This window comes from Notolabrus celidotus, chromosome 11 (genome assembly GCF_009762535.1).
Source record: "Notolabrus celidotus isolate fNotCel1 chromosome 11, fNotCel1.pri, whole genome shotgun sequence".
Lineage (NCBI taxonomy): Eukaryota > Metazoa > Chordata > Actinopteri > Labriformes > Labridae > Notolabrus > Notolabrus celidotus.
The window spans coordinates 24,299,615-24,327,432 of NC_048282.1; the positions used below are offsets into that span (position 1 = coordinate 24,299,615).

A 27,818-nucleotide genomic window follows, 5' to 3' on the forward strand; every position below is an offset into this window, starting at 1 on the left:
GCTAAAATATCTGCACATGTGTTAGCAGCTTTGCTAGGCTGTACTGAGGCTTTAGGGATGTTTGATAGCTAAACATGTCAATCTATACAAATGACTCTATAAAGTGGATGTTTTAATTGCTTAGCAAGCAAAAGTGAATCCAAAATCCTTCCTCTGTGGTTTCACAACAAGTTGTGCATAGGTAGAGGTTAACTTTGAACTCAGACAGCCTCCCTGCAGACATCCCCTAATTTGAAGTGAAAACCACTGACAGCAACAGACTCATTCAAGAGCTGCCCAGCATGAAACATGCACCTCCTCATGAGCTGAACAGCAAGTTGGTCATGAGCACACACCTACTAAGCTTATGAGCGAGTGAGAGCCAAAGTCCAAAAACAGACTCTGGTCTTGTAAGCGAATCCGTCCAAAACAATGGGTCTGTGTAGGCCTTAGTATTTTGGTGTCCCTTTGCGATGTTGAGTTTGTTTGTCAGTCGCAGGAGAAAGAAATTTACCAGATAAGTTGAAGAACTTGACCTCTGACTGCCAACTTAAAAGCAAAGCAGAGCTGTTTGTTGTTTGCTGAGTCTGAATGCTTTACATTGAAGATTGCACCAGCCACTCACCCGCCACCACCTACCTCAAACACTGTGACGACACATCTAATTCTTGCTCTTCTCACAGATTACCAATCAGTTCTGGACAATCGCAACACAGAAGGAGACTTCATCTGGGGCTGGGAGTGTAGCCACCCTCAATTCAACTTTCAATTAAAGACAGAGGTAAAAGTGCTACTCACTCCAGCTCCCTGTTGTAGGATCCATAGGTTGGATGCTCTGATGTTTTAAACTTAGTAACTGAAGCTGGACTTACTATCCAGTGTGAGTCCAAGACATTTAATACGTCAACCATTTCAGCTGTTTCAGAAAGAGGACAGATTTTATTTTGATTTGATTCTGATTTGATTTTGATTTGATTTTGATTTGATTTTGATTTGATTTTGAATTGATTTTGATTTGATGTTTTTATTTCAAACATGTAAAAGTAAAAAATAAATAAATCAACATACAAGTAGAAAAGAAGAAATAGTTACACAAACATACAAGAAAAAAATAAATAGTTATACAAAAGAAACAAAATCAATCAGTTCCATTAACAAGCACTGAAACATTTTACTTTAATACTCCTTTTCGCACATGTAAAGTCAATGTTTCAGTGCTTGTTAATGGAACTGGTTGATTTTGTTTCTTTTGTATAACTATTCCTTTTTTTCTTGTATGTTTGTTTAACTATTTCTTCATTTCTACTTGTCTGTTTTTTTTTCTATTTTCTTTTTACATGTTCAAAATAAAGAAATCAAAATCAAATCTGTCCTCTTTTTGAAACAGCTGAAATGGTCGACGTATTAAATGTCTTGGACTCACACTGGATAGTAAGTCCAGCTTCAGTTACTAATTATTAAAAATCAGAGCACCTAACCCATCCTGCTGCAGCTACCGCTGCTCCACCTGTTTCTTTAACTTGCTCCAGAAACAAACCTCTCTCCTAAACTGGGTCAAATTCGCACACACATAATCAACACGGCTGCCAAGATTTTCAGTCTCCCCGCACCAAACCTCTCAGAAATCAATTTCACAAACTAACACAATTTCCACTTCACTATTATGTCCTCTGGGCCCGGTACAGATCCCAGATGTGCAGATGGGCTTACTCATGCTATGGCCAGTACTAGCAACCATGGAGGCTCAATTCTTTGGAACATAATTAGTAATCATCAGAAGACAATATGGCCTCTGGTAGAGACAGCCAACTCTTCTGGGCAGCTGGTGTAGCAAACCGTTAGCGATGAAGGACTCCAGCTTAAGACTTCTTTTCCACGCATTGCAATTGTTTACAGTCTGATTAGCAAATTGAGAGGCTAGAATGAAATTGGAGTTGAGAGGAGGTGCCAAAGAGCGGCTTGTTAGCTTGAATTGCACATTTCTGTTTAAAGAGTGATAAACAAAAAGTGTTGCATCTATACACAGAATCTGCTCATAGAGATTACAGACAACCTAAACAAGGTGACTCCCTAAACAATAACAACTCTAGTTTTCATGTTGTTTAGCCTGTTGTTGTTGTTGTTGTTGTGGTAGTGGAGCACTTCATGTATTTCTATCTTTGCTGCGTGATGTTGTGAGTAATGTGATGTACAGTGCTGTGACAAAGAATTTCCCCCCCAGGACAATGAAGTCTGACTAACTAATCACTACACCACAGTGCTTTGAGCTAAGTGCTAATGTCAGCATGCTAACATGCCCACAGTGGCACTACCAACCTTCTGATGTTTATGAGCAGGAACAAATGTTCTTGGTAGCACTACATACAACAACCATAAAACAATAACCATAAAATAAGGAAAAGACAAATATAAAATTTGCTTTCGTAATATCCTGATTTAGAGTTTGAAAGTTTTTATGATTTAGCCAATGGAGGACATGAAGGTCTGTACCAAGGAGCAGTCAGGGGATCAGCAGAGTCAGAAAGGTTCACCCTCTAAGGACCATGAATGCTTGGACGAAATTGTATGGCTGTCTTTTAGATATTTTAGTCTGAACCAAGGTTATTATCGTTAACGAAAAGTAACGAAATAACGAAAACGAGAGGTGAAAAAACATTTTTGTTAACTGAAATAAAAAGAAAAACGAGGCTTTACAAAAACGATAACTGTAACTGTATTGTGAGTTTACAAAACAAACTAAAATAAACTAAAATTATAGAGAAATGTCTTTAGTTTTCGTCTTTGTCAATCTATCTCACTCAGTATTTTGAGTGGATATTAATTTTTTGTTTCTTTGTTTTCTGCCAGTTTCACTTCAGTTGGCACAGTCGCACAAGCAGTCCACACTTTACCTGGTAGCAGAGCGTTAATGGCAGCGAAAGTCGGGAGAAAGGGGCAGAGCTCCATTTGGGATTACTTTGAATATGACTGTGTCTCTGATAGGAGTAAGGGCGTTGCAGTGGAAGGTGATAAAACATGCGGAACATTTCTCAAGGGTAAAAATCTCACCAGTCTTAAAGTCCATTTGAAAAGCTTACACAAGAAGGCTAACCTAGCTTACCCTGTCAAGGCAAGGGAGAGCGCCCAGCGCCCTTCCCCTGAAACAGAAGCTAACCCTCGGCCAGGCAGCATGATGAAGCCCTACACAACCGTAAGGCAGAAAACACTGATGCATCCAATAGCTGCTTGTCAGTACATACGCAGGAACATCACAAGCAGGAGGAAGCTTACACAATGCCTTTCCTGACCTTTTTGAATCTCACCCCTGAAAACTAACTCATATTACGAAAAAGACTAAAACTAATACTGAAACTAATAAAAACTCAACTAAAAGGAAGCATTTTCAAAAAAAACCAAAAACTAAAATAAACAGCAAACCTGCTTTAAAAACGAATTAAAACTAAACTGAAATTGACAACAAAAAGTTAAAACAAATAAAAATAAAAACTAATGAAAAATGCAAAACTATAATAACCTTGGTCTGAACCAAAGTGGTGAATGGATGACAGACATTGGCATCTGGCTGAAAATAAGGATGGTGTTTCAGACAAACATCCTGCCATTATAACCTTGATGTATTAATAACCTTTGTTCTGGTAACTTTGTCATGTGGATAAAGTTTAAAGTCATAATTCAATAAAGCAGTATGTTTATGAGGTCATAGCTATTGGACATATTATTTTAATTACGTTACTGAGCCACATTAGGAAAAGATGACAGCTGGCAGATGAAGATGGCATAGTTTAAATGTGTAAAGGTTCTTAGAGGACTGAAACCTAGGACAGTGTAATCATATTTCCACTCTGATGGATTGGGTCAAAGATATTCCAGGCGACTACTCAAGAGTCACAGCACACATTTAGGGGCTATTGAGGGCGTTTTGATTTGATTTTGGCTCTTCATTGGGGTCATTCAGTGGCCATTCCATTTCCCAGTTCTACATTTGACATCCTCTTGATGTGTTTCCCAGTCATTATGCCTGTTTGTCCGTGATAACAAAACTATTACCCATTCAGAGAGCTTACGGAGGCTTCTCCTAAGACTTCCATTTAGCAGGAGGTCTGTGGAGGAGTTGTGTGTGTAACCAGTAATGGGGTGGCTTGATCTGTTACTGGTTAAACTTACAGACCAGTTAATGACCAATCTCCTGTAATTGCTTTGGGGTCTAAGATGGTGGATTAATTACAGAGTGTAATTTTCAAATTATCAGCAAGACTTAGATTACAAAAAGTGATGATGGTACCCGTCTTGGAATACTTTATTTGTGCTGAGCAGCAGAACAGATAACTGGGGGCTGGCACAAACAGGAACAGTGCTGTGGTCCACGCTCACTCTGCACTGAAAGGAAATCCACCTTCTTCCTGTTCTATTATCAGCTCAACATAACAAGTGACGGAGTAAGCAGACACTCACTGCAGGACAAAACCCGAAACTTTTGTAATAGGTGAATGGTGTGTCACGGAAGCATTCTTTAAAGGGTTCTCCTCTTGTTCTTGATGAAATGTCCCTTCAAACTACTGAGGCCCTTCCCTTTCTAGGTAGGAACAGAAAGCAAGAACCACCAGAGGGGAGACATTTTAAAGTATGATTGGGACAAAAATTGGTGGTGAAAAAGATGGATCTGTGAGCACGGCGTATAAAAAAGCAAACAGGATTTTTCCCTTTGTTATTGAGTGAGGCCGAGGGTGGTTGTCTGAAGTAATCTGCCACTGTGGGAGAAGGGGAAATTGGCTCCATTGAGGGCCTCACTACTCAGCCAACCCCCCCTCAGCGATCCAACAGTCCGCTCAGAATAACCCTTCTAATAAGTCACTTGGAAGAAAATGTGGGGAGTCAGCTGATTCATAATCTGCTCAGTTTCTCACTCTGTGCTCGCACATCAAGAGCCAGATTGATATGTGCAATCACATGAAAGCCCCTCCGCGGTGGGGCTATCATGGTCTAGTAGGCCTGCAGGTGTTTTCGTGTATTGTGTGTTTAGGCAAAAAGAAAGCCGTGTGATGCATGCCTGATGAAAATCCCTCATCTATAATTTGCCTCAAGTGTAAACAACAGGATGAGGGAATGGCGAGGAAATATGTGTATTCTTCTCAGTTGACAGTGATACAATTTAGACATTATGTTTGTGCTGATAGTATGTTCAAGAGGTATAACACAATTACCAAAACAATAGATTCTAATGGCTCAGAATGTAATGTGATTAAAAAAGGAATTCATGCAGCATGTATTAGGAAACATATTCTGGAGGAATTTCATCAGCTGTGCATATTCATTCTGAATAGCAGCTTAATTTAGACTCATTTTCCAGTCTATTCTCTCAAATCTACATGCAGATATTACATGCATGCTGTTTTTTCAAGCTGTCGCCTCACAGGGGTGAACAAAGAGTCAGAGGGACCCAGATGACTGACAGGCCTGTGAACTATTACAGACAGGCTGCGTTTCTCTTATCTTAAAATCCTAATCATGCTGGCCGAGGGATTTATTAGTACGTGAAGGCCGTTCCTCCGTTGCCATGAACACCAAGTTCATTTTTGCCCCAAGATATCTGCACGGTTTATAGTTTATGATAATGTGTGATGATGGCATTACATAAATGGCACCACATATTTCACGCAAATATTTTCTCTGGAGTATAAGACATCTAATCATTTGTTGGCAAAACGAATCATAAGAATGCCCATTTCCACTGTTTTATTTGGCAGCTTAATGGCCTCCGTGAATGTTGTTTCATTTTTAGTTGTTTTTCACTGTGCTGCTCTTCCCTTCTTCAACTTTTTTCCGCCAGTCTGGGAGATGGTTCCTCTTTCTTTAAGCTGTGTCTTCCTCTTTCAAGTATTGTTCCCAAAAGATCTTGTGCCCTATTTAAAAGCATAATAATGCAGGCTAGTATAACCATTCATCCCTATAAGCTTTCTTTGTTTGTATCTGTTTCACCTTAAAAAGGGGAAGATACAAAGTTGTCAAGGTGAAACAAAGTAATCTAAAGGATTCTTTAGGGAGCGACACCAGGAAGTGGAATGAATGAACCAAAAAACAATATTAACTACATACAGTATGTATGGAATATACTAATACTTTCATAATAGATATACAAAATTACCATTACTGTCATGTTATTAGTTTGATCAAAGACAGTAAAAGTATTAAATGATACTATTAGCAGTAAAATGACTAACATTGACTCTGCACTAAGCATTTCACCTGACATTACTTCATCCTTGAACCTTTGAACCCCTAAACAAGCACATGCTTTCATCTTGTGACTAATATCCCAGTTCCCCTTCATCTAACACTCAAGTGTTTCTGTGAGACATCGATGCACTGATGCAAATGCACAAATGCAAACAGTGTGCAGCATGTTTCTTTGATAAGCCGTCTGTACTAAGATTCCCCAGACACCTTGTCAATAAAGTCCCACAGATCTCCTTAAAAGGGAAGATGCTTTTTTCCTCTGAAGTTTGATTTTCACACAAGACTTTGCTGATACTTGAGTCAATATAGGATATTTATGTTGACAAAGTTAGGGGAGGGGTCGACAAAGTTTTGAAAGATAAGCTGTATTGCTGACATATTTTTCACCTGCACAAACAGAAAATGAGTCACTGTTGTTAATCATTCCAGCTCAGTTCTTTGAACAAATATAACCTTTAGAATGGGAATGCCCATCTGAGCCATGTGACTAAAGTTTTGTCTTTAGAAAACATGAGCAGCGGATCATCTGTTTAGTCACAAACATTTCTCACATTCCATACACACACCTTACCAAACAACACCTGTTCAGTGACCGATATAATGAGATTTTATTGATAAGTTGTAGGGCACAGAGGGGTTATCTTACAACTGTGCTGCACACTGTTTGCAATAATGTGCCTTTGTAACAACACAATCTGTTGCAATAAAACCACAAATTAAACCATGACGCACAGACACAGCATTGTTAAGATCTCTTGAGGGGTATGTTTTAATTTTTGTTACCTACAGGGGAGCAGCCTCTGTAGACCATTATGAAGACATGTTTCTATAAAACAGACCCCGCTCAGCAGATACTCTCCCTCCATGAGTTTGTAAGTTTGCATTGCTAAAGAGGCTACAAAGCAAGGTTATGGGGGAATGTAGGACATTTATGCCTTTTTATATTTATCTATTGCTTTGTTTAATTCCTGTTGTTGCAAACTGCCCTGCGCCATGTTATTCTGTACTGATTTTATGTCGGATCAAAGAAGGCTCATTCTCTGTAGTCCTCACTGATAAACTTGTGATAAAGGACTCAATGAAGGCAAAAGGAGATCTGTTTTTTGAATAAAACTTCCTTTGAGGGAGACTTTTGCTTTAGAAACATCTACCAGCTTTAAATTGTCAAATGTGATAAGCACTAATTTTATCTGTGAGACTTTGAACCACAGACTTGAAACAGCAAATCTACTATCTGTGCAATGTTTACTGTATTGTAAAAATACAAATATGAGTAATGTCTATGCATGGATGGAGATAAGACCATGAAGGTTGTGGCCATGCGGGCTGATGACCCTGCAAAGTAACATGGGAGCAAGGACATCTGTTTGTCCTGTAAATATGAATGGACCAACAATATGTCCTATAAAAGCACCCATTGTTCACAACTTCCTTGAGTCCATAAATAGATTGGATTTTTCCATTTAACTTTTACCTATGAAATGTGGCATAGGCAGTATAGGCAAATGCTAGGGGCGCCGGCCATCCAAAGGGGGCGCCGCTAAATGAGTGAGGAAGGAAATTTGAAGATAATAGTAAAAACAAAATTGTTTTATCTAATTTAATTTTGGAATAAATTGCGGAATGATGCCAGTAAACATTTAAAATCTTGTGATTCACTTTTGGTTAAAAAAAATAATGGTATGCAAATCTGTTTTTAAAGTTTTTAAGTGTTCATGATTTACTTCTTTTTGTTTTGTTGTTGTTGTTTTCCTTACACTGATAGCTTAATTAGATATAAAATGTAGGCTAGGCTTAAATAAGAATTTTGCTTCTGCCTTTTCAGTCGTCACTTAATACATTACTGTTGCTTGCACTGTGTCTGCACTGTGAAAATTATTGTGTTATATAATGACTGAATCATTTCTACTACTATTACATTATGCATATTTAAATTGTATAATTATTTTCCTGCTAAATATCAGTGTTAGTACCATTTTATTAATGTTCTTTTAGAGGCTATTTTTTATTTTAAAACAAAGGAAACCTGTAAAACATAAAGCTGGATGTCAGTTGTCTTTCAGTGTATATATATGTGATGTGATTGTTGGAGTGGGTTACAATCAGTGGTGGACAAAGTTCATGTCTTCATTACTTAAGTAAAAGCGACTCCAGGTCAAATATTACTCCAATACAAGTTAAAGTTGCTCTGTCTAATTATTACTGGAGTTAAAGTACTGAATACTTGCTTTTAAAAATGCTGAAGTATTCAAAGTACATTTTAATATATCTCAAAACGTTGTATTTTCACAAAGCATGATGACAGTCAAGAATACATAGGAGTACATTCTGTTACATTATGTTTATTTAGAAACCATTACTTGAAATCTCTAAAAACTATACCATGTAATAAAAACAGAAACTAAGTTACTCCAAGCACAGACAACTTAGTTTGAAATGTTCATCTGGAATGAAACAAACGTTACGTAGATCAACACGCTTTCTCAGGTTTGACAGTGAATTTTTGTACGTTTGAGCAGAAACAAGGAGAACATTTCAAACAATACGTATCATTCTTCATTTAAAAAACCTCTAACACGGGCTGAAGATATGGTCATGGGTGCTCAGGTGGAGAATTATAGGCATCATTACCACCTCTACATGAACTGCCTGATCTGAGTGAAATTTGCTCTGTGTTTACTCCACGTTCAACCGTGGGATCAGATTTCAGAAAAGAGAAAGAAATTCATGAGCTGACTTTAAAGCAGAAGTAGTGAGTAACTAGAGCACTGATAGAAATTTAGTGGAGTAAAAAGTACAATAATTGTCTTCTGAATGTAGTGGAGTAAAAGTAATAAGTTTCCCTAAAAATAATACTGAAGTAAGGTACAGATACTCAAAAAATGTACTCAAGTAAATTTACTCCGTTACTGTCCACCACTGGTTACAATACAAGGGGCACCAGTCTAAATCTTGCCTAGGGCACCAAGTCGAATGCTTGAATGTAGATGCTGATGCCTGCTTTTCATCATCATCATCATCATCATTAAGTATAGGCTAGGCTACTTCCTCCCCTTGTTGTGAGTTTATCCGACTCAACTAAAGCACATTACAACGCTGGGTAACTGTACCAGCAGTGATCTTTTTACCTGCATGTCTCCAAAGCACAGGGAGGCGGAGTCATGCTGGTACACACGATTGGCCTCAACCTGTAGACCTGTCTGCGAAGAGGACAGAGGCAGCAGCAGCAGCAGCAGCAAGGGAAGGGAGGGGTAGCTATACCCGACATAATTACAATATAGAGCGGCGAACTATCCGTACACTCACCACACCAGAGAGATATCTGTTCCCTTGGCTGTGCTCAGATACCCTACATATATTCCCCGTGGCATTGAAAGGGGGGGGAAACGGATGTTTTAATGGCATTTTGGAAGTCTCCGCGGCGCTCTTCTGCAAGAAGAGGAGGAGACATCACGGCGAGAGTTAGCTAACGTTAGCTCGCTAACAAGGTCAGTTTCATTTCTGGGTTTTGTCGCTCTTGCAGGGGTACCATGCTTATTAAATGCCACCATCGCCATCCTCGCTAACTCGACGCATTTACACCATAAGCACGGAGTCCTGTCTGCTGGCAGGACATGTAACCGGGTTATTTTTGTCTCCAGCTTTCTCTCTTGACGTTAGCTGGTTAGTTAGCTCAGCCTGCTCGTTCTTATCCGACTTTAGTGCTCCAAAGTGAGGGATTTAGCTCCTTTAACACCCCCCTTTATGGGTTAGTACAACAAACAAGCTTGTCATGGGGTGCTTACTGCTAATGTGAGCTGTAATATGTGAGTACAGTTAGATTAGTGATGTGGATGCCCCGACAGCACCTCGCTTCTTGTTTCCGCCTAGAATAAAACAGGTGCATCTTTTGCGCGACACAGATGCTGAAAAAGTCCTTTTACGCAGACACTCAGAGCATTTGCAGCTCTTGTTTTTTGGGGGGCAGGGTGAGAAATCAACACTCACATTAACATAACGTTTACTTAATGTTGGTATCTAAATGATTTATCAAGGTTGAATGCCGTAGATGTGGTTTATCTATACAAAGGCCTCCTCGTCTACCGATGGAAACGGGGCCAAGTGGAACAGGCCGGGTTAGTTAGCTAAGCTAGCTACAAGACATTAACTGGATATTGTGGCCCACTATACTCATTCAATCCTGAACAGTGTTATGTGACAGCAAACACCATAAAAGATGTGTGTTGCCATCAACCACGGGGTCTTCAAGGGTTAATGTAAAGGGCTGTGTATTGTAGAGGGGTTGTTTAGCCTAATTAACATTACTATAATAAGCTCCAGTTTACAGCAGCTCCAGTTCCTTTCCTTAACCATCATGATAAAACGAGTTGGTACTCCCATCATCATTAATGTTAGCAGCTTGAAATGTAAGTCATTTAACAGGACTTAAAAGAAAATCAGCCAATACAACATAACTACTGCCAATTTTCAGAGTTTCAGTCGGTGGGAAGCTTTACAGAGCAGAGATTAGGCTTTCACCCATTGAATTTGTTCACTCACTCAAAACACTCACACACACAGAAGTGATTACTTTATTTCCAAAACCAGGTTTTGATAGACTACAGAAGTTTCCCTTTACCGTTAACCGAGCTGCTGTCAGGTCATGAAGCCAAGGCTAGACTTTCACTCAGCCTATAGGCCCTTTTTTTTCCTATTTTGGTTATCTCACCGCATATTTCATTACTTTGTCGAACAGCGTAAGAGGGGAAACACAAGGGAAACATCCAATCGCAAAGCAAGCTTGTCTTGTGGATATGTTTGTTATTCAGCTCATGAACTATCTGGAGGCTGCTGGATGTGGTACGTCAATTCAATTGGCCCTGAGTGCCACTGTGCATCAGAGCCCTAATTATTTTTGATGGTTTGCAAGTTTTAACTACTGTCGAACTGCAGAAAGCATGGATATCATGGTTATAAACGTTTGTGTCCCCCCCAAGTAATGCAGCGTGAAATGGGCAGCAATTCCCCACACTCACGCCTGTGTCATTCTACTGTTTACCACATATATAAAAAGAGCTTGTGATAAAAACAGTCAGGTTTTAATAAGTGCTTGGTGGAAAACAAACACGTTGCTTTATACTCAACCCCCCAAATAAGTATTGAAAATAACACCTTTTACAGCCTTTGTTTTACGACTTGGGAATTAAAAACTGCATCTCTGTGTTAGCAGGAGGGCCACATAACTGCACATGTGCAAAGTGATGGTGATAACAATAAGGCTGAGTTATCCCCACCATCAGCAATATGAAATTATTGTTTTTACTGATGGGGGAAAGGTGTGCTCTATTTTTAGACACTGCATAGGCAGACATAATGTCATCAAACACACAATATAAAATACTTAATTTACCTTTAAAGCCTGAGGGTCAATCTGCGACACATTAGGCACAGCAGCTTCATCCCTTTGCTTTTGTGAAGCCATACATTGAATGTTTGCTTCTATTCTCAAATGACATATCCTCATTATATTATGCACATGCCTCATTTTAATATTGTTTTGTTGTTGAAAAGTGCAAATTGACTTATTAAAACGTTTCATAATTCTAATAATATGTTTTTTTAATTGGATTGTGAATAACACACTGAAATGATAACATGATAGAATCTGGGCCACATTATAGAGAGCTCACTTTGATGCTTAGATGTTGCCTTTTTTCAACATGCGTGTAACAACAGCCCGAGGTGAGGTGTAGTCTCCCTCTGAATTAAATTAAGCTTATAGGGAAAACCTATTTTCATGTTAATGTTTGTGTTTTACATTTAGACACACATTGATAGATCAATCAAAACATACTTTTTGTTTATACGCTCAACTGGCATATTGTATGCGACTGATGAGTTAGTTTTTTGTGATTTACATGACAGGGTTTAAGGTCAGGGTAGTTTTTGTTTTATTGTACTTTTGTCTTGGATCTTCAAAGTCAGAGTAGGGCTGAGCAGAGAGAGAGAGAGAGAGAGAGAGAGAGAGAGGTGTGTGTGTGTGTGTGTGTGTGTGAATAAAATCCCACTAAACTGACTCAGTGGTTAAAGATGCCAGACAAGGGGCATGTCTCAACCTGGTTAATGGGTTTGGTGAGACATGAGTCAATACTTTCTCAGGCCTGGGTAATCAAACCGCTTTAATAAGGGGTTGTAATGACATTTACATTTATTATATCTTTACACCATGATAAGATCACACAGTCTGTCACTCAGCTGAAATAAAGAAGTTAGTCTGCAGTTTGAAACTTTCAAACCAGACATGAAAACATCTTCATACAACTACTTTATAACTGTTTAAATCTGTTACTTTTTGTAATTATGAACTATTTTATCCATCTTTAGGGTGTTATTAGCTTTTAGTTTTGACAGTTTTATTTACCTGGTTCTCTTGGAGAGTATTATACCTTTGTGAATAATTCCACTGGCAGTAAAAATGTTGAAAAATTGAGAAATATGGTTAGTGTCAGCTCAGCACAACGCCCCTCCAGAAATTCAGTGTTATTTAAAGAGCACAAGAGACACTTATTTTAAAACAGAACTTCTTTTTCATTGCTTTAAATGTTTAAGTGTCTCAACTTTAAATAAGAAAACGGCCTAATGTTTACATATAATGCTATTATTATGTATTAACAATATCAGGGTATGCTTAAAACTGGCTGCTTTATCAATTACATATCCTGATTGATATCTGTAGCTGTACATATAAAGCAATATTGCAATCAAATATCTTTGTGAATGAGTGGCAAATCATCAGACGAGCTAAACAGAGAACCAGAGGTATTTTTTTTGTGTGTATCCAGTTACAAAATGTGGATTGATTTAAGTGTGTGTCCACAGGGTGTCCAGGGTGTCCTGCCCCACTTGAAATCTGATTGGCCACCCCAGATCACACTTTGAAATCCTTAGCTGGTTATTTACCTTGTCAAAGGCAGAACTAAATTGAGTATTTGTGATATGTAAAGGCTGGCAGTCGCTTTCTTTGTATTTAAATGTAGCACATTTTCTTTTGTTAGTGCTTTCCATTCTGACTTAGGACATCTTTTTAAGTCCTCAGAGAAACAAGCTTGGAAATAATATATGTTCCCACTCTATTCTGTTTCTTTTGAAATTTAAAGAGCTATACACAGAAGTATAACAGCTGAAGAGAGGGTTTATGCTAGGGATCCACCGAAAATTCGGCCACCGAAATTTTTTAAAAACTTTTATCACTGAAACAACAGGAGAAGAAGGAGAACAGAGCACAGAAAAAAGGACTTGTCTCTCAGAACCAGATGAGGGGCATGCACCCTCGTTGTCTGATATGTTCAATGAAATCCTTGATTTCAGTGAGGTTAGTACACAGTCATAGCCATAAATGCAATGGTAGGGGAGACCGGGGACAGTTGTAACATTTTTGAAATTTTTTGTCTGTAACTTTTAGCTCTTTTAACCCAATGTGTTCCAACTGCTGTACAAACGAGCTTCAAGTGTCTGCTAATAAATGGCCTAGAAAATGACTGTGCAACACAAACAGAAAATGCATGGCTTAATCTCAAATACAAGGGGTGAAATATTACAATTAACCCCATAGTCCGGGTCAGTTGTAACCATAGACTGTAAAAAATATGGACGTAGTATCCGTGACGTCACCCATCTGTTCCTGAGAGCTGTTTTGAAGCAAATCGACGGCGGCAGCCATATTGGTAATGCGGAACTCAACTAGGCAGAGTGTGACGTAGTGTGAGTCTCTTAGCCAATGGCTGTGTGTTCCCGACCGGGAGTCAAGTCAGTCATGTCCTTATTTGGGCAAAACTCATAATCTTAATATCTTCTTAACCGTCACGTTAGAAAAAAATTCACCCCCCGTACAGTGTATGCCATTAGAGAGATTAGCGTTGTAGGGCCAAGCCGTTTTTTGAACCAGGCTGTAAACATGTTTATTAATGCTGCAAAGATCGTCTTTTTCCCATTCATATCTATGTGGTTTCCGGTGTTTCTGCAGCCAGCCTCAAGCGGATTTTCGATGTATTGCAGTTTATATCACTTCCGCATTGGCTTCATCGTTTGAGACCGGAGTTTGCCGCTTGGTTGTAACATACCTTGGGGTGAAATGTAACATTATGAAATAAGGACCATGACAATGACTTAAGATATTGAAAGCTTTTTGTTCAGGACTTAAACTACATGAACATCTAAACATTTATCATGTTGTATGTGCCTAGTTTGTTAGTTGATGTCAGGGTCAGACAGACAGTGGTGAGAGGTGTGAGGCACTCCTGGAGTGCATTGAAAAAAAATGTTACAATTTACCCCAAGCAACTTTGTTACAACTGTCCCTGTGTGCATAAGCGATGAGCTAGCTTGGCTTACAGCTAACAGCTAAAACATTACCACAAACAATCTGAATGAAAGATAGCTAAACAGACACACAATCAACATGATATACTAGGGATGCTCCGATCAGGTTTTATGCTGCCGATTCCTATACCGATCAGCCATGAGTGCCGATCACCGATACCGATCACATGGATTTTCTGTACATTTTTCAATTTAGTTATGGTGAGTGCTACATCATCTGGGGGAAAAGGAACCATAAAATCACCTTAATTCAGAAAAAAAACATGTTTTTTCTTTCTTCTTCAAGAGAAAAATACAAAAACATTGCAGGCACAATGCAGCAACTATTCAGTCAAAAGGACAACTGAAAAACACTTAAATGTACCTGCTATCAGTAACACAATCTTTAACAGATTGGAAACATTAAGGCTCTCAACAGGCTAAATAGTGCAGAAAGTCAAATAAATAAAAGACAATATGTCTCACAAGTTCGTCTTTCTGAATATGCCATGTTTGAAACTCGTGAAACTTACAGAGAATGAGATTCCTTCTTTAGGGAGACGTTTGATGAGAGTACACTGTCTGGTGGAGCTCTGACAGCGCTACGTCTATGAATTATTTACGTCCCGGTAGTATGTAGTGGGACTCCAAGTGAGAGAGCAGTCGGCGGAACCCGGTGTCTTCCACCTCTGAGAAAGGCTCATCTAGCCCGATGAATTCAATTATTTTTCGGGTTATTTGCTTAGCCTTCTGACTGTCACGCTCATACAGGCAAGTGTTGCCACCGTGGGCTGTGTTAGCTGCCGTCTGACTGATGCTGCTCCGGCTGTCTTCTTTTCATTCACTGCCGTGAGCCTCAAAAACTCACCATACTCCGCGAAGTGTTTGCTCTTTAAATGTCTTATTAAATTGGTTGTGTTGAAGCTTTTTTAAAGTGCTTCCCCTGCGAGGTATTTTTTCGTTGCATGTGTTGCAGGATGCAAACTTTACATCACTCTCACAGACTGTGTAAAAGTTCCACACTGCAGACATGTTTGTTGTGGTTTGCCGCTGCGCGCCTGTGCAGTGTGAAGGAAAGGGGGAGGGGCACATTACACACAGGTTCTCTTCAAGCTGCAGGCTGCAAAGTATGAGCTACAGGTGATGGTTTTTTGTGATCGGCAATGAAAGGCATTGATCGGCATACACCGATCACATACTTTTTCACAGAAATCGGCCGATAATGATCGGTGGCCGATAATGATCGGTGGCCGATCAATCGGAGCATCCCTATGATATACGTTTGATGAGTTTAACTACAAAGCAGGCGATGTAATTGCAAAAATTATTTGAGTAAAAAAATTACTTTCGTACCTCAAAATTATGTTTTCCCTCATATTTTGCTGTGTCTGCTTCAGGGCATTACTTCTTCACATGTGGCCTAAGGACTAAACTGAGCATGTGCAGAGTGAATCAGGTGATTCCTAACTTGTTCCTGATTGGAGCAAGTGTTACAACTGACCCTTGTTACAACTGTCCCCGGTCTCCCTAATAATAATTGGCATAATAATTTATTTCGGAATTTCGGTTTTCTTTGTTTCCTCATTTTCGTTTTTCTGTTTAGGCCAAGAATTTTCTTTTTGGTGCATCCCTAGTTTATGCTATTACTTTGTGTGTGTGTGTGTGTGTGTGTGTGTGTGTGTGTGTGTGTGTGTGTGTGTGTGTGTGTGTACCCTGGCCACCTCTGAATAAGTCAGTGCCCCAGATGGGCCACCCAGTCAGAAATGTCTGGACATGCCCCTGGATTGACTGTGCTGTATGATTTTTACATGTTACGGTACCCCACTTGTCCCCTGTAGTTAAATAGCGGTCCACTTTTCAGCCAGAAACCAAACACTGTGTACCTTCAAAAGATATGGATCATGCTCATTATCTCTGAAAATATAATCCATTGATTGTACAACATGGCTTAAGTAGTTCTGTCCTGCATACATTAGCCCACAGGTTTTATTACACACTACCAGTAGATGGTTTATTGACACAATGATTCTCACAGCAACCAAACACGTATACGCCTCTGGTATACAAGAGTTTGTCTAGTGATGAAATCGTACAAATTGCAAAAGAAGTGGGTTGGCCTGTCTCCTCAGAAACAGAATAATGTGGGCAGTTATTGGAAAAGGGAGTGAAGGATGGCACTTTAGTTGAATCCTCAGAAACTTTGAGTGGTTGTCATTGATAATAATGATTTTGGTTGTTAGACAGAAAGCTCAATATTGTTTTGTCGGGTGAATTTATCTACCAGTTCATACTATTGAAATCCATTTATCTTACAAGGCTCTTTCAGAGGAAGAGTTTTCATTGTCTATATTAGAAAAAGTGAGAAACATGCAAAAGGTTCCTGATAAAACATGCATCTAAAACTCTACCAAAGGTTGCATATTCAACACAATAATGGTAAACACACTGCTATTACAGTTTATGGCTCATAAATAGCTTCTACATTTTGTAGTGTTCTAATTAATTATGTTTTTTTTGACTCCAACCTGAGCTACTTGATAGAGGTCTGTGCAGAATCTGGAGGATTCCTGACCATTTCATCCAATTCCCACAGAGATTCTGATCACTCCCACCTAGAACAATGTTTTCTATTGAAAATCTCTCTGCTCCATTCAGCAGGGGAAAATACAGTCATCCAACTGTTTAATATGCCACCTTTTGACTACATGAATTGCAAATGAGTCCATTAAATGTGCTGAAAATGTAAAAAAAATAACCAAAAAAAACAGCTTCATACGGTTGGAACTTAAAACTAACAAATGTTCTGGATTTGGACCCTTTTTAAATATTAATGTAATTTCCCATAGGAACAGTACAAACTATGTGCTTGCATGTCAGCAGCAGTAAAAGCATTTTAGGTATAATTTAAAATTGTGATATTATCGTTATAAATTAAAATATCCTACTGATGTAGAAAGGATTTAGAAAGAGAAACTGAGTGACAAAGGCAAACCACTCCTCTGAAGCCTGGCTTTATATGTAACCTTATGTAGAGTTATATGGTTAACTGGAAGAGCATGCATGGTTGGGCTCAATAATGACTGCCACTCATTAAGTTCAATTAATTTATAGATTATTTTGAATAAGGCTGTGCATCTGTTCATTTTTATATTAAAGTAGATACATGTATATGTTTGGATAGCAACATTTGTGTTGGCTCTGACCACATTTCTATCACATTGCTCTGAGCTTTCTTTTAGTGGTTGTTTCTTGAATGCAGGGTAGATTAGATGGCATAACATATTTTTCAGAAGGATGTGTTTTGTATAAATCTAATAATATCATGGCATAGATTTACGTAGACCCTCTGTAAAAGCTATCCTCTTGGATTTGAAGCAGTTTAAAGCAGGGAGTATTTTCAAGTGTATAGGTTGACGTCACAGCTTTGTGTGCCAGTCAGGCATTAGGATTCCAGGCAATCGGATGACCCTCCTCTGCCCGTTTCTGAGTGCTACAGGATTGGGGTTGGCTGGGTCGGCACAATGGAGACTTTTATTCTAACCCCCAGGGCACCTAATTAAAACTTACAACCAAGACAAACAACCTTTGATACTTGTGCATCTCGTTAGCATCGCTATAGCTGAAAATGCCATGACAGGGATGTGAAGATCAGTAGGAGATAGGGATGTTCACAATTAATCAAGTACGGATTAATTGATTGTTAAGAACTTACTCAAACACATTTTTTTGTTTTGATTTTATATCAAGTGGAACAAACATCATGTGGTCTCATATTTCATTCAGCTATCAGGGAGGTGTTTTAATTTTAAAGCATGTTTCAATGTGAATCAGATGACTACAGGTGTTGCTGACAGCGGGGACGCTCAGCTGGGGACTGCGGCTGAGTGACAGGTCTCCACGAGTGCTTTTTTTCTCTGCCGCCGGAATGATTATGACCCTGTTGCGCTTCCGGCTGACACCTGACCACATTCATATGCTTATTTTTCTCAATAAGATTGAGTAGACAGAAAACTGGACACTGTGAGTCTGAAATATGTTTCTGTTCAGTTCCCTTGTTGAAGTCTGAGCCTTCACTTTTATGACTGAATGTTCACGGAGATTATGAGCCTGCTCCACACGTTGATATTCAGTGTGTTAACGTTTTAAAAACCTCAATATCATCTGTAGCTACTCATTACTGTCAGTTATATATAACGGACTATATATACACAATGTATATATACATTGTGTCATGAAGGAAAATTTGTTTCAGGGGAAAAAATGTATTTGGCATTGTTTTTTACATGGAAAACATTAACATTCTTTTAATGATTTAATCATTTCCAAAGATCGATCAAGAAGAATACTTGAAATGTACATTCCTAGTAGAAGATCAACGTGTCCTTTTAATAACAATGTTTAGAACTCTCAAACCAATATAATGTTAATAGAATCTGAAAATCCACTCTTCTATTTGCTCTAAAAACCCTCAACTTTGTCAAAAGTACAATTTTGCTTTTACATTTTTTTTCTTATGGTTTTGAAGATTGAGTATATTTCATAATCTGTGCTTTTAATAAGTAGTTGTGTAGTGACTTATTGAAGTCCCATACTGCATCAGTTACATGTTTTAGTGGGTGTTAGTTAAGGTACTTGCAAGCCAATATTTTCATCTGCATTTAACAGTAAGATGTTCAAACAAAACTATCTACCAGGGCTGGGGCAAATGAAAGAAAGTATAATGGATCCTTTTTTAATATCAATCAATATATCTATATTTTTCATGATAGAGAATCTGATCAATCTACCACTTTAAGGAGTGTTCTGATATTGACTAAAGCCTGAAAACAACAGACTCCATCAGATAGACTTACGAATACTGTTTAGTGGGATTAGCTACAGTTGTCTATCACAATTGAGGGCTGCATTCCGTCAAGATAAGATACTTAAATAAGAGGTAAAGTTAACTTTCACTGTCCCTTTTTTGCCCCTTAGTCGCAATCCTGTCTTTCTGTTTTGCAGAAGACATCCACCTCTTTCACTGGCATCTCAAACAATGCTTTGTAATGGGAAGTAGGCGTGTTTGCTGTCCTGTACTATCCAGCTGTTGATGCTAGTTCTATGACAGGTAACTTAACAATAGAGAGTAATGACAGTGGAGAGGGGAAAAGAACCTGCACACATTGCTTACTATCCTGGTGGCATTTGAGCTAATGACTCATCAGCAATAGAACCAAAAATAAACTGCACAAGATCCCAAATAGGAAGTGATTGGAGGCTGCAAAAGTATATTGCAGAATCTTTTTAAAAAGAGAAAGAAAAATGGCTTTGCATTGATGCCCTATACTGTAGCATCATATTCTGAAAGCTCCCTAAACTATTTCACATTAGGTTGAACATAAAGAATATGCAGCTTTGTTCAGGCTAAGAGGAAGAGGAGGTGTCTTGTTTTGAATTATATTCTACATATTATGTACACCTAAGAACTCACAGCGAACTATCAGAGCCCCTGCAGTCATGTGATAGGCACCCGCCAATCACAGCGCTCGTGGCATCCCATCAAAGCAGCATCTGCCGTCAATCAGTGTGATCAGCTGAATTGATGGAGCTGCTGCAGGTCCGTGAGCCACACCGTTACTCGCTTTGATAACTTGTTCTAGTGACTAAAGTCTGGGTTTTTTTAAATACAGGCCAGGTTTTTCCTGTCCAAATGAACTGTGAAACTTGATGGCGAGCTACATAGGATGGAGTCAGTTCTTGGTCTGCATGAAACTCTCAGCAGAATACCATCCCTCCACTGATGAGCATCTTCAGAATTCCCTTTTTTGACTTCTACTATCAGACTATTGCAGGATTTTTTCCCTCTGCCACGCTGAACTATATGGACAGATTCAATTTATCATAACAGTGGAAAAATTCATTTTACAAAGAGAGCGACCACTGCTCAATTTATTATTGTGTATGTTTTCACTGAACTTTAACAAGAGACAACATGAAGAGTTGATCTTTATTTTTGTTTGTGGTCCGGACACCTTCATAATGGTTATTTTAAGTTAATTTGTTTGTTTGTTTGTTTATTTTGTTGTTGAAATACATAGTGTCTTTTTTGCAAACTTGATTCGGTCTCTGTGTTTAATTAAGTGTTGTCATTTCCTTCTCCTCCCAGACTCGAACTAATCTGAAATCTTCTGCTTGGTAGCCAACAATGTGTTACATTATGCGGTTATTTTTTCCTGTAAATGTCATACTCACGTTTGTTTGTGTTTGTTTTTCACAGAGCTGGCTGACATGGCAGTCTAACAGGTTACCAAAGACCCCTTCATGGATCACAGAAGAAAACAAAGAGAAATCACCGCATCTGTGAGAACAACCAAAAACTAGGGAGTCTGAACAACAAGCTTATCATCAGACTGACTTCAGTGCATGTGGCCTGTTAAGTTGTTCACAGACATCTGTTGGGCAGCCCTAAGGCCTATTGCTATGCACTATAAAAGGAAAGACATGAGCTGCGGCGATGCTGGAAGGAGCAGGCTACTTTCGTGCAGGACTATCCCTCTGGTATTAAGCCTTCTGGTGACTGTAGTCCAGGGTTCTGTGCCAGAACAGCAAGAGACAATGGTGGAGATGATACCTGTGGAACTAGAGGCTTCTATGAAGTCCTCCGTGCTCTCTGAGCTTCAGGCTGCAGCATCCTCGATTGGTGAAGGCCCGCCCTCAGCTTTCCCTGATTCCTCTGTAAAGAGCGGGGGAGTACACACTGGGATCCCTGACTCCTCTGCAATAGTGGGCCAGGTGTTTCAGTTAAAGGTTCCTGCAGGACCAGCAAATGCCACCTGTACTGTCCATGTAAGTGAAAATGTAATTAATATTGAGATCAATTTAGAGTTCATAATATTTGGTTATTGTAGTATTCTGCCGTGCCGGTTGAAATCCTCATTACACACTTGCTGTTATTTTGTTTAATTTATTCAACAAATGAATGAGGGCAGCATCAATCAGCATGAAAGGCCACTCAAACCGACAAAATGAGGAGTATAAGGGATCTTTTCATTGTACGGCTGAACGACAGAGCATTTTTTCCCCAGTTTTTTTTTTATCACTAGAGGTGTCTTTCTATTCGATTGAATGGACCTGACCCAAAAATCTACATTGTTGTATCTATTATGTACTATTCCCTAATCTTAATGAAACCCGTAAGCTTAGAGCTGCACTTCAGGGTTTTGCAGTGAAAGGTTTAAAGCAGAGTTTTTCATAGCACAAGTAAGTGTATGTAAAAAAACAGGCCCTAGGTACACTCTACAAGTGTATAACTAAGGTGTATTTGAACTGTTATGGTGAGAGAATAAAAAGCAGTCATTGTAGATTTTTCAGGAGTCTTAATGTAGCAAATGTACTACTTTTTCAAATTATAATGTCTCTTCAGGGGGCTAGATTTGGCCAGAGTACCTTTTTAGCCACTGTGGAAATACATAATACATAGTATTTATCCTTTCAGTTTTGATCACTGTATAACTGCTGATTGAAGCTGACTGTGGTTCAATTTGTTCCCGTCTGACTTATGAATGAGATGAGATTATTATTGGCCCGAGTGGTGATGCCGAATGATATCCTGTCATACCGTAATAAGTCAAAATGAATAGTGATGACTCACATAGTTATCATGAATACAAGCTCACTCTGCTTCCTGTTCACATTTAGAGAGATTTGATAAGCTGAATGGAAAATCGAGGCGGATGGTGGTTGGATAGATATTGAAAGCATTTCTGCTTTTCTCTGGGTATTTGAATGGTTTGCATTCCTCGTTTTTCCTCATGTTTTTTCAAGCTCCTCTTTCACTGGAAGCTTAGTCCATGTGAAATGGAAAACTGCAAACTGTGATGTAACCAGTTATTCAGCTCTCTAGTTATTACCAAACATTTCATAGCTACATTACATTTGGCTCTCTCAGATTCACAGTGTAACCCAATCATGGGTTCAATTTTAACTAAATTTTCTTAAGATAATTTTGTTGAATTTTAGTGTAATAGAGAAGTTATACAATTTTCACTTTCATACTTTACTAATATTTTATATTCTGCTGGTATGTTAAAGTTTTTCTCTTTTATTTCCTGTAGCTCAAAGAGATGGGGAAGGATACTTTACCCTCCTGGCTATATTGGGACAAAGAAAGTTGCACTCTAAGAGGCATGGCCCTGGAGCAGGACAAAGGCGTGTATCATATCATGGTGTCTGGAGAAGAGATCATTGAGAAGACTGGCAGCCAAGTGTTTCCCATCACAGTCTTCTCCATTGAAGTATACCCAGAAGAACGTGCAGATACAGAACCAGCCCTGCTCACTCTACAGTCTGACATCAGTGGCGTCCAGCCTTTCACCTGTGGTGCTGAGGAGCCTGTCACTGTCCTTACTGTCATCTTGGATGCTGACTTGACAAAGATGGTTGCTGAGCAGAGGGTCAACTTACTTGGCATTATGAAAAAGTTCTCACATGTGCCTCTGGAGCACATGAGGGTGGTCCCTGTTGTCAACAACCGCTTATTTGACATGTCTGCTTTCATGGCTGGACCAGGGAATGCCAAGAAGGTGGTGGAGAATGGGGCCTTATTGTCCTGGAAACTTGGATGTGAACTTGATCAGGGCAGTATCCCTGACATTAACAGCGTCCAGTCCTATGCCAAGGACGGGACCATGTCGGCCAGGCTGGGATACCCAGTGGTTGGCTGGCACATTGTCAACAAAAAACCACATGGAGTGAAACGTGTCAGACGGCAGTTGTACAACACCCCTACTCCAGTGCCCTCCCTGCTCCCTCCTACTTCTCACCCAGAGCCCCATGTACGTGTTGTTCCCACACCAACTTCGCCCTCTATTGCCCCAGCAACAGAAATCTCTGCTCCCCCAGTTCGAGGTCCCTTGCCTCTTCCTGTGAAGCCCACAATGAGGGTCAGAGATCAGATAGCGCACACGCCTGTCTCTGGACCTCCCCAACCAACAAGAGTACTGGGTACCACGAGCACCATCCCGATTCAGCCAACCATAACCCGACCTACAATTGTGGAGGCCACCGCTTTGCCAACACCACCAAGCACCACCAAAAGACCCAAACCCTCCGCCACAAAGAAACCCAAGAGGCCCAAATCCTCGACCCCAGCTCCCCGGGAACCAAAATCAACCACAGCTAAACCACCCAAGCGCACCACCACTCTCGCTTTGACTCCAGACTCAAATAACACCCCGGACATTCGTAACCCTATCGATCAAGTGAATGCCTGGGTTGGCACTTACTTTGAGGTTAAAATCCCCCCTGATACATTTTTTGACAGGGAGGATGGTACCACAGATAATCTGCGTTTGACTCTGAAGAAGACGCCAAAAGAAGCTGCAAGTGAAACCTCTTGGATCCAGTTCAACAGCACTATCCAGCTTTTGTATGGCCTGCCAGAGGAGCAGCACGAGGGAAAACACGAGTACTTCATGCTAGCCACTGACAAGGGTGGGAAGAGTATCATGGATGCATTTGAGGTTCAAGTAAACCGTTGGTCCTCTAATGACAAACCCTCGGTTGTGTTTGCTGCTCGTTTCCATGGTGACCCAAGAAGTTTAAGCAATGATGTCCATAAGAAGATTCTTTTGACCAAAAAGTTAGCTTATGCCCTCGGTGATCGCAACAGCAGCACAGTCACGCTTAGGAGCATCACTAGTGGCTCCATTGTGGTGGAATGGACAAACAACAGTCTGCAGCAGAGCCCTTGTCCAAAGGAGCAGATCAACGTTCTCAGCAACAAGATTGCTGATCCACAAGGGACACCTAAACTGGCTTTTATCAAAGCCATGGAGCCTGAATTCAAACCAATCAACATCTCAGTTCGTGGCACAAATAAATGTCAGAGCTATACATTCATCCCACCAGGAGAGGTGCCAATGCCTGTTCTCCCTACAGCCACACCGTCACCTGGGACAGGCCGAAGGAGCACTGATGACGTTTACCTACACACTGTCATTCCTGCTGTCGTGGTAGCAGCCCTGCTTCTTATTGCAGGGATCATCGCAATGGTCTGCTACCGCAAGAAGCGCAAAGGGAAGATGACCATAGAGGAGCAAGCGACTTTCATCAAGAAAGGAGTCCCAATAATCTTTGCAGATGAGTTGGATGATTCCAAGTCACCCCCATCCTCCAGCATCCCTCTTATCCTTCAGGAGGAAAAGCCCCCACTCCCCCCTCCAGAGTACCCGAACATGGCTGGCCCCCACAGCACCCTGCTGAACCAGGATCTGCTTGAGGAGTACTCTGTTTATCAAGATGATGATCCCAATGCCCCTCCTTACCAGCCCCCTCCACCATTTACTGTCCCCATTGAAGGCAAAGGTTCTCGGCCCAAGAACATGACCTCATACAGGTCTCCACCTCCCTACGTGCCTCCCTAACGCACATCAGAGCTTTCAGTTTGGAAAGAAGGTACAATGTAGGGATATGCTTGTCAAAAACTACTACAGGAGTAATTTTACATGTGTTCAATGAACTGGCTTTGACTTAGTAGAGGAGCAGGCAACCATACCCGTATATTTGACTATCATGGATAAGACACTGTATCGTATGATTCTACTACTGGCACAGGGCAAACGGATGAGGAACAGTTTGTAATTCCTGCCCTTTTGATTTTGTCTGTTTTTCTCCATCAAATCTTCTTTGACTTCTTGCATATTCTTTTCTGTCTATTTTTGCCAAGAAGAGTCAATTTTACCTTCAATGACGCACTATTTCTATTGTATAGAAAATAATAAAGAAGCAGGAAAGACTGAAGCCCACAGGGCCTTTGAGCAGATGTCACCATGACAACAGACTTGAGGCTCTTCCTCACAATGTTCATCTTTATGAGTTCTATATCACTCTGATCTGTCCTTCGGCTAGGTTTACTAAGATTTTGCACCTGTTATTTCTAGAGGGGAATGAATTACAAATGCCAAACTGAAAGCATGAAACACTTTATTTACACAACAATCTGTTTGTTTAGTCAACTTTGATCTCTCCCTGTTCCCTTCTATGCTTTGCTCCCTCTCGACAATAACATGCAATCCTTGCACTTATGCAAATTCTTGTTAAACCTTGCACTATGTGTCTTGCGCAGAATTGAACGCAGTAAGTGGTAGTCCAATCCAATAAGGAGAAACATGTCTTTTTGTATCCTTGAGCTTACCACATGACTGAGATTTCTCTGGTACTTAATCACAAAGGACATTACACTGATCATGTCTGTTGTAGATGTAGCCTCATTAAGTTACAAACAAATAATGACTTTTTTTTTTTTATGTGTGTGCCACTGAACCTGCCTGTGGATGGATGGTATTTGCTGTTGCCAAGGTGATGTCTGTGGTTACAAGGCAAACCTTGTGGGATTGCTACAACAATGATGTTGGGGCCTATGGAACGCTGTGGATCACAGAAGGGTGAAGATTGGTGGATCCACTGTCTTATTTTAGATTGGTTGTGGTAGTATGAGGGGTGGGCGGGCTTAGAGTACTGTATTATCACTGCTCTGCCTCTAGGTGTTGCACTGTCATGTTTAGTGCACTGCCTGTTGTCAGTTCAGGTGAGGCATGGGGACATGGGATGTACATAATTGTGTGCCTGTGAAATTAAACAACTCCATAATGTTAGTGTTTTGTCAGTAAACCTAGTCGGGGAAATGGAGGGCCAGAGTGGGAAATAATTTTATTTTTTAATTGTATGTCTAGATTTATGATCACAATCATGAAAAAAAAAGACTTTATAGTTTGTGAGGGTACAAAAGAACGTTTACCCACCCATCACAAAAAAATAATGCATTATCTCAATATGATGGGGAAACCACAACATGTGAATTATGTACATTTCATATCTGATATCACCATAAGAAAAAATGGTTAAAAATCTAATGTTTTTACTGAGTTTTTGATACAGTCTTAAACTTGTTTTATGAAAATATATTAATAAAATGTAATACTATTTGTAAAGCCTCAAAAATGGTGTATAGCCCCTTTTTATTTGACAGGAAGAGTACAAGGTGTAACATCTGGATCTGTCTGAATGTGTTAAAAATGTTTGAGCCCAACTTTATCAGGTACATGCATACAAAAACAAGGAGCAAGTTTTATATGTTTGATACTCAGAAGTACATTCCATTCCCAGCGTCGGGGACACACACAGAAGTGGCATTTGTTACAAGTGGTAGAATTAAGAGCAAGCAGTGGTTTATGTCAGGGTTTAAGTGTCCGGTTGTTAAAAGGTAGGTTTAAATCATATGCTACCTACATTTCCTTTCCAAATTATTCTGCCAGCAAACATAAGGTCCTATACAAATTAAAGCACAAGCCTGTGGCCTTGCTTTATGGTATATTGTCACATTCTGCAGCTAAACACTCATTTGTAAATATAATATAGCAGCCTGCCTGTGAGAGAAAGTGTGATTATTTTAAGAGAAGTACTCTCTTTCTGTGGCATTTAGGTGGGCAGTTATTCTTTTTTTGGCTCTGTGCTCCTACATCTCTGCGAGAAATATCAATAACAATGACTAAGTCTGCTCTCTATTTTTTTTAGTATAGAGGTTATGTAATGATAGCTTATTCAGGAGAGGTCAAAACTGTTTCACTGGGTGGTGACACATTGCACACCCCTGCTGCTTTCTCACAAATGTACATTTCTATTATAAAATGCTGGAAAAACATTTTGATTTGTTATTGCACACTCCTCCAAAGAAATCCTTTAACCTAAATGGATTTGACATTGGTAACAAAGTTGCCGATACTATATCGGTTAGTCTAAGTCCTGAGCTTTTTGTATTTGGTTTAACACTCAAAGAGCTTTCACAGGCAGACAAAAAAGTGTTGATGTTCAATTTACTGCCAATGATCTCCAGATCCATCTCCTACATCAAAACATTAACAGGGAAAAGGGAAAACTCTTTAATTTTTTAGCAGTGATGCATTCCCATAATAAGTTCATACCTGTCAATATGCCGGCAGTGGCTGTAGGTTTTTTGGAAAATGAACTGTAACGACTGGAAAACGTTTCACTTTTATTTGTCATTCGCTTTTTTTTTTTTGCCTTTTTTGCTTTTTTTATGACATAATTAATAAGCACGCAGTGGGTTGTATTTCAAATTGGACATAATAACCATTAATTATAAATAAATTCGCAAACATCCATCGTACTGACTAATTACAGATGCTATATAAAACTACAGTTAAAGGCACTGTTTTGTACAAACACAAGAGTACAGCATTAACTGTGTTTCTATTCATCCTGAAATACTG

The 27,818-nt window shown here is 39.6% G+C and overlaps 1 protein-coding gene and 1 long non-coding RNA gene across 5 annotated transcripts in view; one reads left to right on the forward strand and one right to left on the reverse strand.

Moving 5' to 3' along the window:
- LOC117821435 overlaps positions 1-27,818 on the reverse strand; it is a 48,279-nt gene that overhangs the window by 14,473 nt on the left and 5,988 nt on the right. The gene's annotated exons all lie outside the window — the stretch shown is intronic.
- On the forward strand, positions 742-26,513 carry LOC117821432 (dystroglycan-like). 3 transcript variants are annotated; one of them, XM_034695688.1, is made up of 3 exons: positions 742-760; positions 20,807-21,375; positions 22,644-26,513. In XM_034695688.1, the coding sequence occupies exons 2-3, from the start codon at positions 20,953-20,955 to the stop codon at positions 24,951-24,953; spliced, it is 2,733 nt and encodes a 910-aa protein (XP_034551579.1). In that variant the 5' UTR covers positions 742-760; positions 20,807-20,952; the 3' UTR covers positions 24,954-26,513. The 3 variants fall into 3 exon arrangements, with proteins under 3 accessions (XP_034551579.1, XP_034551581.1, XP_034551578.1); XM_034695690.1 differs by lacking the exon at positions 742-760 and adding an exon at positions 9,286-9,701; XM_034695687.1 differs by lacking the exon at positions 742-760 and adding an exon at positions 19,567-19,657.